At 48.9% G+C, this 10,227-nt stretch overlaps 1 protein-coding gene across 1 annotated transcript; it reads right to left on the bottom strand.

Moving 5' to 3' along the window:
* Positions 1-635: 635 nt before the first annotated feature.
* On the bottom strand, positions 636-6,048 carry LOC133067994 (nucleus accumbens-associated protein 1-like). The gene is made up of 2 exons (XM_061159096.1): positions 5,960-6,048; positions 636-2,742 (listed from the first exon to the last, which is right to left on the bottom strand). Exons 1-2 carry the CDS (start codon positions 6,046-6,048, stop codon positions 1,362-1,364), a joined length of 1,470 nt encoding a protein of 489 aa, XP_061015079.1. The 3' UTR covers positions 636-1,361.
* Between the last annotated feature and the right edge of the window lie 4,179 nt (positions 6,049-10,227).

The raw sequence follows: 10,227 nt of genomic DNA, 5'->3' as shown, positions 1-10,227 counted from the left end.
GTGAAATTGCAAAGAAATGACACCCAGTGGGTGTGTATGGGGGAAGGGGAGTAGAGTTAAAAAAAAAAAAAAAAAAAAGAACCCTCTGAGTTTACATGTAGAACTCAAAAACCTGGGACACCCTTGCAATGGAGTCCCATGGGGGAGGCATCGAAGGGTGAGTGGGAGCTGGCCGGACCCACAGGAGCCCAGGCAGAGCGGGCCTTGGGGGGCCCCACCTTGGAAACGCACACCCACACTCCACACACATGCACAGCACATTCAGCCTGTCCCCTGGCCCCCCACCCCGTCCTGCCTTCCACAGCTCCGGGGACCAAAGGGGACATCAGACCCAGTCCCATTGGTTTGAAAAATAAAAGGAATCTTATACTTCAATATTTCATTAGCTAAAAAAATGTTTTAAAAAGTATGTACAGGGGGTGGGGGCTGGGAGCCCTGCCGTGGGGGCGGGGTGGGGTGGGGAAGGGCGGCAAGGCAGCAGCCCCCTCCCCCTAGCCGGCTCCCCTGGGTTCCACCCCGGTCCTACTGCCTCGTCTGTCTTCATTTGCTTAAGAGCAAAACTTCTACACACGCATGCGCGCACGCTTCTGCATGCCCCGGAAACCTCTCCTCCTGTCCTCAGAGACCTACGGTCTGCCCCCAAGGGCTCCCCTGACTCAGGACCTGCCCCTCTCAGGCCCCAGGGGACTGGTGATGGCAAGAGAGGCTGAGCATGGGGAGGGGAAGAGAAGGGCGCTGGGCCTGCCACCGCCCACCACCTTGGGTCGGCCAGTTTCTCTGAGCCTCAGTTTCCTCAGCTGTAAAATGGGCAGTCCTCACGGCCTCGCCTACCCCAGCCCCCAGGTGCAGGGACAGACGAGGGAAACAGGAAGGCGCTTTTGGAAACGTGGAAGCACTGGGAGGTGGTGGCGGGAGGGGTCCTGAGAACCCGGGGGCCCCTGCAAGTCCCGAGGGGCTGCAGTGGGGGGGGGGGGGGGGGGGGCGGAGGCTGAGGAATGCTCCCGCTTGGTGGCCCAGGGCCTGGGAAGGGGGTCTTCCCAAGCCCCCCCAGGCTGGCCCCTCCCTGTGCCTGGCCTGGTGAGTGGGGAGAGAGTCACTAGGGGTTAGCAAGAGCCCCCCGACTGTGCATGAGTGTGTGCTAGAGAAGGCCACGCGGACCTCGCACCACCTGCCATCCTCTCCCAGCCCGGATCCCCGATCGGCTTGGGGTCAGGGGATGGGACGGGGAGGCAGAGGAGCTGGGAGCATGCAGCACCCCCCGCGGGTCCTGGGGAAGGACAGACAGTAGCTCGTGACCAGGATGGCGGGTGGGTGTGACAGGAGGGGGAGTGTGGCGGCCCCGCGGGAGGGTCCGCTGGGGGTTACTGGAGGGCCTCCTCGGCTGAGGGGCCGGCCTCGCCGTCGTGGCTGGCCGTCTCGTAGCCGTGCTCCACACCCATCATGTCCGGCTCTATCTTGCCCGTGTAGCTGATGAAGGTGGTGTAGGCGTCGCCCTCAGCCATGAGCGGCTTGACCTTGGGGATCCAGCTCTTGCGCACAACGCGTTGGGCGTTGGTGCACATGTCGGCCGCAATGGCGTTCATCTCGCTCTCCTTGAAGTTGGGGGCGAAGTTCTGGCAGTAGTATTTGACGGCGTGGAGCACGCGACTGTCCAGCGGTTTGCGGCTGGGGTTGTTGCTGGAGGAGCGGATGCCGGTGCCACAGCTGTTGGCCAGCGTGTTCCGGTCAAAGAAGGAGGCCAGGAGGCGCCGCAGCAGGACCTTGTGGCGTGTGCCTGCGCTGACGTGGCAGTTCATGAGCTGCGCCCTCGTGATGTACACGTTGGTGCCTGTCACCAGCTCCAGCTTCTCTGAGGGGTCGCCCTCGTCGTAGAGCTTGGGGTGGCAGCGGTTGCCAATCTGGTTGATGAGCTCGGCGGGGAGAGGCGCTAGGTCCTGCCGCACTCGGATGCGATTCCGAGACTCAGGGGCCACCTGCTCAGGGAGGGCCTCCACCTTCTCGGCAGTCTGGCCGACGTTCATCATGCGGTACATGGTGTACACGTTGCAGATCTGCCGGGACTGCTCGTCCGTGCCCTCCTCGCCCGCGTCCTCCTCCTCGTCCTCCTCATTGTGGTAGGAGCCGGGGCTGTCGCTGGTGTAGGCGCTTGAGGTGCCGGGGCTGGTCCGCTCTGACGTGCTGGGCCCGCTCACACCGCCTGCCGCCGCCGCCCCCGCTGTTGGCGGCCCGGCTCCCGCCCCCGCCGCCACCCCGGTGGGCTGTGCCGCCGCCACCACGGGGGCCTGCTGGGCCGGCCGGTTGACAGCCAGGTCTGGCGTGGAGAACTTGGCCATCTTGCGGCTGCCATTGCCCCCGCTGCCGCCCCCGGCCTCCTTCTGGCCGCTGTCCCACAGCCGCTTGGCCACGGGCGTGCACTGCACAGAGTCCGACTCCTGCTGCTCTGTCTTGACGCGCGACACCAGGGGCAGCGGAGTGCCGCAGGCCGGCCAGCTCGACGTCTGCGCCACGGGGCTCTGGGGCTCGGACGAGGGGGCCTCCTCAGCGTGCAGGCCCTGGGAGTAGCAGCTGGGGGAGCTCACCTTGAGGAAGAATTCGGTCCCCTTCTCCATGATCTCCTGGATCTGCAGAAAGCCGGCCGTGTACATGAGCAGGAACTGGTCACCCATGTTCATGCTCAGGCGGCCCGTGTAGCAGAAGCTGAGGATCTGCTGGAAGGACTGGGGCTGCACGGCAATATTTGAACTTTAAATCAATTCAAAATACCATTACACAAAATGCACATCTTTAAAACTGCTTAAAGATGCGTAACCAAACTCATCACCTTGAGTAACATAACACATGTTCCTATAGTTAGACTAAGAAGAAAGGAAATACTAAATATGTAATAAATTCTTATCTGTGAAAAAATTGTCAAGTTTACATGTTAAAGTTTATTTTACACATCTGAAAAGTAAAGAATCATCCTATAATGCTCCTCTTGTTTATTATTTGAGAAATGCAAATCAAATCTACACTGAGGTACCGATTCAAACTGGTCAGAAGGGCCATGATTAAAAAGTCTCCAAATAATGAGTGTTGCACAGGGTGTGGGGAAAAGGAAACCCTCTGACACTGTTGCTGGGAATGTAAATTGGTGCAGTCACTGTAGAGAACAGTATGGCAATTCCTCAAAAAAACTAAAACTAGAGTTACCATATGATCCAGCAATGCCACTTGTAGCCAAACATCCAGACAGAGCTAGAATTCAAAAAGATACATGCAGTATTCTAAAAGAATTTGTGCCTATCAGTTGCAGATCTGAAAAGAAAACTTTACTCTCACATCTAAGATACCAAATTTGTTTTCATATATTGTGTGCTATATTTAGACTCTTGGTTCATACTCCATGTAACCCGATCGTATCATAGTTAAATCCAATTTGAATTTTAGACTTCGTTTTAGGATGTGGTTTCCCTCCAGCAGCATAGGAGATCTCCCTTTTCTCCAGGTCCTGTTTCCCTGGTATGACATTTCAAACCTCAAAAACTGTTACTTGTTTATATGAATATCAATTGCATTCTAGCTCAGTTTGAACAGAGAAGCAAAAAGTCAGGGGCCTATGTTTTCTGTTTTCTTCATAGAGAAAAATGAAACTGTTAGAAGAAAAACCACCTGCAGCTCACATGCTCTTTGAGCCACTAACTGTTTGCAGGAATTTTCTCTTATTTCTTTTCAAGTGTGACCTTTTATTCATATAATAAAAAATAACAGAATTAGAAGAAAGTAGTTTGAAATGATGGCTTGCTTCTACCTAGAAAATCTGAACCAAAGGAAACAATGGGAACTGCAAATATCAGGGTGCCAAGCTTTTTAAGAATATTTTAGGTTTGCAAATAATAACTAGTATGCTTGCAATTTCAACAATATATTTTTATTCTGATCAAGAATATACTTTTCCAGAAGGGTTCTAGTGTGGCCACCTTCTGCTGGAAACCTGGGATGCTGGAATCTGGCCACTTCCTGTCTGACTTTAAAGGACACTGGGTTGCACTCTTAAGAAATTCCTGGGTCTCCCCTAGGTCCTGATGATCACGTGGCCAGAGAAATTGGTATCATTGTTGTTTTGCCTGTTGAAATGTTTAATGACACAGATCCTTTCAGTTTCCTGATGTGGGTGAAGTGTGGAGCCCAGTGTCATTTAAGAAATGTACATCCTAGTTCCCACATGAGGGTGAGCCCCGTGTCCAACAATGAGAGACCCTGCATGTGGGTGACCTGGGCCTCTGGGAGACCAGCTCTAAACTCTTCTGAACCTGACCAAGTTCTGTCTACATGGTAGGTTTAGACCTCTCTAAGTCCTGTGTACACTAATGATGTTTAGACAAGACCACGTGCTTTCTGCAATAAGAACATTTAGACCTGACCTTGTACTCTGTGCACTAGGACATGGAGACCTGGGTAGAGACCTGGCCTGGCCTCTGTCCTGGAAAACTCCATGCCTGCGTCTGAATGTCAGTTTTCAGATGTCTGGGGTCTGGGACTGAGGTGGGCTTCTCTGGGTAACCGTGCTCTCCTCTGAGTGGGGTTCCATGGCCCTCCCGGGGGTCAGTGCTGTGGTAGGGCTCCTAGTCTGTCCCCTGCCAGGTTCACCTTCCCTGGGGCTCATGTAGCCTCCTCAGGTGGGCTACCTGGTAATTGTTTCAATTTTCCAGCACATTCAGGTTGAGTAGGGAGGCAGGTTCACCTGGTGAATTGGTTCCCGGGCACAGGGATCAGGCATAAAAGTCAATGGGCAGCAGGTGAGGTCTCCTTCCCATCGACTCTCTCCCCCGAAGAGAACAGAGCTGCCCCTCGTCTTTCAGCCCAACTCCTGTTTTTTAACACCTCAGCGGGACAAGAAAGATGGAGCCTGCCAGAACCGAGGTAGTGTGCTCACCTCTAGCATGAGCTTTCAAACGAGTGAAAAATCATATGGTACCAAAGTGAAAACAGGAGGGGCCTGACTTCTCAGGGACAATTGAGGGGAGAGGAGACGGTCCCTACATGTCTTTCTAGGGTCCTAGGAGGTCCCAGGGTCCTGGCTTGTTCACACATTGGGGGCCCACCAACCACAGCCATGGTGTCCTGACCAAGGGGATGTGTGACCCCAGTTTTGGGGGTCTGGGGGCTGTGTGAGACTCACCTCATCTGCATGGGTCAGGATCATGTGTACGGGGAGACCACAGACTCAAATCTAAGAAAAAGTGAGGAATATATGAAAGCTTCACTTGTGTTTAGGAATTAATGCTTTACGGTATTCACTTTATACAGGCCTGTGGCTGTTTGCTTCTTTACCCCTGCGGGGCTCACCTTCCCTGGGGCTCCTGGATGTTCCTCAGGTGGCTATCTGGGAATTATTCCATTCACCAGCACGAGCATGGAGGGAAGGGAGGCAGGTTTACCTGGTGAATTGATTGCAGGGCACACGGATCAGGCAAAAATCCAATGGGCAGCAGGTGAGGTTGCTGCTGTGATCTCCTTCCAGTCGACCGCCCCTCCTCAGCAGAGACCAGACCTGCACCTCATGTTTGTTTTCTCAACACCTCAGTGAAACAAGAAGGACCGAGCCTGCCAGAAACAAGGTAGTGCGTTCAGCATTGTCATGACAGCTGTAAAAACAGTTACTATCACAGAGAACCAAAGGGAGAAGATGAGGACTTCTCGGGGACAGCCTGGGGGGAGGAGACAGACTCTACACTTGTTTCTACCATCCTAGGAGATTACAGGAGCCCACTCGTTCCTACCTTAGGGGCCCAACCAGCAGAGACCTGCTGTCCTAACCAAGGGTCGTTGGGACCCCAGGTGCACGGTCTGGGGAGGTGGTGTCACCTTGGAGACTGTGGAAGTGTTTCCCCAGGTACAGGGTCTGGGGATTGTGTGGTCTCACCGCATCCACATGGGTCAGGATCCCGTACCCGGAAACCACATATCTGCTCTTTACCTGCAGCGTGTCTTGTTCCCTTGGAGATTCCCAGTGTCTGAATTGAGGGTGTTGCCCTGATTAACCCATGGCCTTTTCCTTCTCGTCATCTTGTCACATTCACATGAGGTCAGGCACCTTTGAGTGGGTTGTCACTCTGTGCTCTGCTCAGTGTAAACCTTTGGTGTCATATTACTATCATAGCATATCCCATATCTAATTCATAGGGGTCACCACTGGTTTCCCCTACACCAACCTCAGGTAATTTGCTTTGTAATTTAATTTTTGTTTTATATTGGAGTAGAGTTGATTTCCCTTATTTTGTTGGTTTTAGGTGTACAGGAACTTGATTTGATTTTACACAGATGTAGGGAAAGAACAAATTAGCCAAGATGGTGATCTCAGACTCTCTTGCCCCATGGCCTCTTGCTTTTCCCGCACGTTTTGTAAATAATGATTATTAACAGCTGAGATCACTTAAGAGCACTGTGCATGTGCGTCACAAGGTACTCGCTTGGCCATGGGCTACTTTTGTACAGTAAGTACATATAAGCTCCACCTGGAAAGCCCTTGAGGTTATATTAGGTTATGTTATGACTGCTGCTATGGCTGCTGCGTCAGCCAGGAGAGGATAAATGTGTCCGCAGTTCCTACAGTTCCTTGCATTTTCTTCCAGCTCCCTGCCCATGCCGTGCCTGTCATTGGTTCAATGAATAGCATGCACAGTGAGATACAATGATGCAATTGGCACTGTGAGCAGGATCAGCAGGACAACAGAGTTATATCTATTCATTTTCCATTTTTTCCTCGTATAGGTTATTACAGTTTTTTCAGTAGAGTTCCTGATTCTATTGAGTAGGTCCTATTTGATTATCAATTTGATAGATACTAGTGTGTATGTATTAATCCAAATTAATTTATCCCTCCCTTTTAGCTTTCTTTTGAGGATCATAATTTGGTTTCCTCAGTCTGTGAGTCTGTTTCTCATTTCTACACTAGCTCATTGGTATGAATTTACAGATTCCCTTGTGTATGATGCCTTACAGTACTTGTTGTTTTGTCTCTGACTTAACCTCACTTTGTATGAAAATTTCTCAGGCCATCCATGTTGCTGCAAATGTCATTTTTTCTGTTTTACAGCTGAGTGGTATTCAGTTGTATAGTTGTATCACGTAGTCTTCATTTTTCTTCAGTGGACATGTTGGTGGATTCTATGTCTTGGTTATTGTAAATAGTGCTACCCTGAAAATCAAGGAGCACATGTCATTTTGAATGATGAATTTCTCCAGATCTAAGCCTGGGAGTGGGATTGCAGGACCATATGATACCTCCATGTTCAGTGTTTCCGGGAACCTCCATGCTGTTTTCCATAGTGGCTTCACTATTTACATTCCCACCAAGATTGTAGGAGAATTCCCTTTTCTGTACATCCTCTGCAGTATTAATTTTTTGTAGATCTTTTCAATGATGGCTATTGTGATGAGTGTGTGGTGATACCTCATTGTAGTTTTGATTGGCAATGATTTGATAATTTTTGATGTGGAGTATCTTTCCATATGCTTGTATTATTTTATGCTTTGTGAGTACAGTTTACCTCTTGAAACTGGCTTCTTGAAAGTTAGCCCTGTTTGGAATTCTCCAATGATTTACTGCAGGACATTTCTTGTGTCAGATGTCCTTTAAAGCCCTGTTGGACTTTTGACTGGTAAGAGACCTTCAGCACCTGTTTTACAGGGTTTCTGTTAATCTGACCCAGCTAACTGCTCCCTGTCAACTTTTTTTTTGGTAACCATGAGATTCTTTTCCAAGTCTGTGAGGCTATTTCTCCTTTGTAATGAAATTCATTTATACCTGTTTTTTATATCACCAGAAATGATATCCTATGATAACTGTCTTTCCTGTCTCACTTCACTTAGTATGATCATCTCGAGTTTCTTCCCTGTAACTGGAAATGGCATTTTTCATCCTTGTTAGAGTAATCCTGCATTATGTATATGTACCCCATCTTCTGTATCCATTCACCTGTCCTTCTGCACTTAAGTTGCTTCCCTGTCTTGGTTAACGTACCTAGTGCTGCCATGATGATTGGGCAGCAGTTACCTTTTAAAAATTTTGGTTTTTTCCAGATCTACGTCTAGGTATAGGATTGCTGGGTCACCTGGTACTTCTCTGTAGTTTTTTGGAGAACCTCCATAATGTTCTCCCTAGTGGTGTACCCGTTTACATTCCCACCCACAGTGGCAGTGTTTTCTTCTCTCCACACCTCCTACAGATTTTATTGTAGATTTTTTGAGATGGTCATTCTGGTCAATGTGATGTGATATCTCATTGGACAATTGATTTGCCTTTTTCTAAGAACTAGTGAGGCTAAGTATCCTTTTTTGTGTTTTATGGCCATCTCTATGCCTTCTTTGGAGAAATGTAAATTTAAACCTTTGGCTTATTTTTTATTGGATTGTTTGTTTTTTGATATTGCACTGTCGAGTTGTTTGTACGTGTTGGAGATAAATTCCCTGTGGGTATCTTAGTTTGTAAGAATCTTTTCCATTCTGAGGGTTGTCTTTTTCTTCTACTGATGGCGTGTCATTTGCTGTGCAAATGCTTTTTTAAAACATTTATTAATTCCATTTGTTTATTTTTTATTTGTCTTGAATAAAATATGGATGAAAAAAGACTTTGCTGCATTTTATGTCAAAGTGTGTTTTTTGCTTTTTTCCTTAAGAGTTTCATAGTACCTGTCCTTTTATTTAGACCTTTAACCTATCTGCGGTTTATATTTGTGTATGGTGTTAGGGAGTAGTTTAATTTCATTCTCATTTTCATGCTAAGCAATCTGTCTGGTGTCCTCCATGATGGCTGCTCCCAGTTTCCATCCCCAGAATCTGTAGGAGGGTTCCCCTTGCTCTATACCCTCTCCAGCATTTATTGTTTGCAGAGTTTCGGCCTACGGCCATTCTGACCTGTGTGAGGTGATACCTCATTGAAGTTTTTATTTGCATTTCTCTCATACTTAGCGATGTTGACATCTTTTCATGCATTTACAACACTGTGCATTAAACTTACTTATTCAAATTGGCTTCTTGAATGCCTGACCCATTTTGAATATTTTTCTGACGACCTCTTTTAGGATATTTCTTGAAGATGGTGCTTTTTACTTACAGTCAGGTGGCTCAGACGGTTAAGCGTCCGCCTACAATGCGGGAGACCAGGGTTCAAAACTCCTGGATCGGGAAGGTCTCCTGGAGAAGGAAATGGCAACCCACTCCAGTATTCTTGCCTTGAAAATCCCATGGATGGAGGAGCCTGGTAGGCTACAGTCCATGGAGTTGCAGAGAGTCGGACGTGACTAAGCGACTTCACTTTCACTTTCCCCAGACATTTTGAATATGAAGTGCCTATGAGCAAAGGTTTCAAAGTTGTTGTTATGGGAAATGGCCACATGGTGGCAGCATGTCTTTATGCCCAACTCTGGTTACTGGGGGAACCAGAGCCTTGGGGAAAGTCCTGTTCCTGTATTGTCTTTTAGAGTGGAAAGTGCCAGAATAAACACCCATTCTTCTTGTGTCCCATTCTTCTTCCTTACCCCTGTCCCCTGGACACATCCCAATTCCTGCAACACCACTCTGGGGAGGGTGCTTTCATCCATAGGTGGGAGGACCCAAAGGAAGGAGGCTGGAGGCGGAAACCCCACCTCCAGGAGACATGGAGCCCATGGGGCTTTTCAAAGCTCTTCCAGCCCAGAGGCTCCTTTGGGTGCAGCAGGTGTAGTTTCACTGCAGGAGGACTTGTCTGGATCTGGAGGTTGTGGGACCGTGCAGAGAGGAGCAGGCTCACAGGTCCACGGGGCAGGGCTCACTGGCTCCCTCAGCCCCATGACAGACCATCCTTGGGAAACAAGCCTGCCCAGGTCACCAAGGCCTGAGAGGAATAGAGTCAGAATTCTCTTCATAATTTGTACTTTGTGTTGGTGTATAGGTGACTTACAGTGTTGTAGGGTCTATTTGTTTGTTTTTTGTTAGGTGGACAGCAACATGATTCACTTATGCATAGATGTGTACATGTCCATTTTGGGTTCTCTTCCCATATAGTTTATTATGCAGTGTGGAGTAGAGGCCCTCACTGATTTTTTGTAAAGAGCAGTGTGTGTATGTTCGTCTCCACCTGCTCATTTCTCGATGCTCATCACATTTCCCTTTTGGTAACTATAAGGTGCTTTGCTATGTTGTGAGAGTTTCTGTTTGGTAGAGAAGTTCATTTGTATCCATCGTTAGGTTTCAGCACTAAGTGAT

This window comes from Dama dama, chromosome 13 (genome assembly GCF_033118175.1).
Source record: "Dama dama isolate Ldn47 chromosome 13, ASM3311817v1, whole genome shotgun sequence".
Taxonomy (NCBI): domain Eukaryota; kingdom Metazoa; phylum Chordata; class Mammalia; order Artiodactyla; family Cervidae; genus Dama; species Dama dama.
The sequence above is the reverse complement of the archived record's forward strand: the minus strand, read 5'-3'. Positions and strand labels throughout refer to the sequence as shown.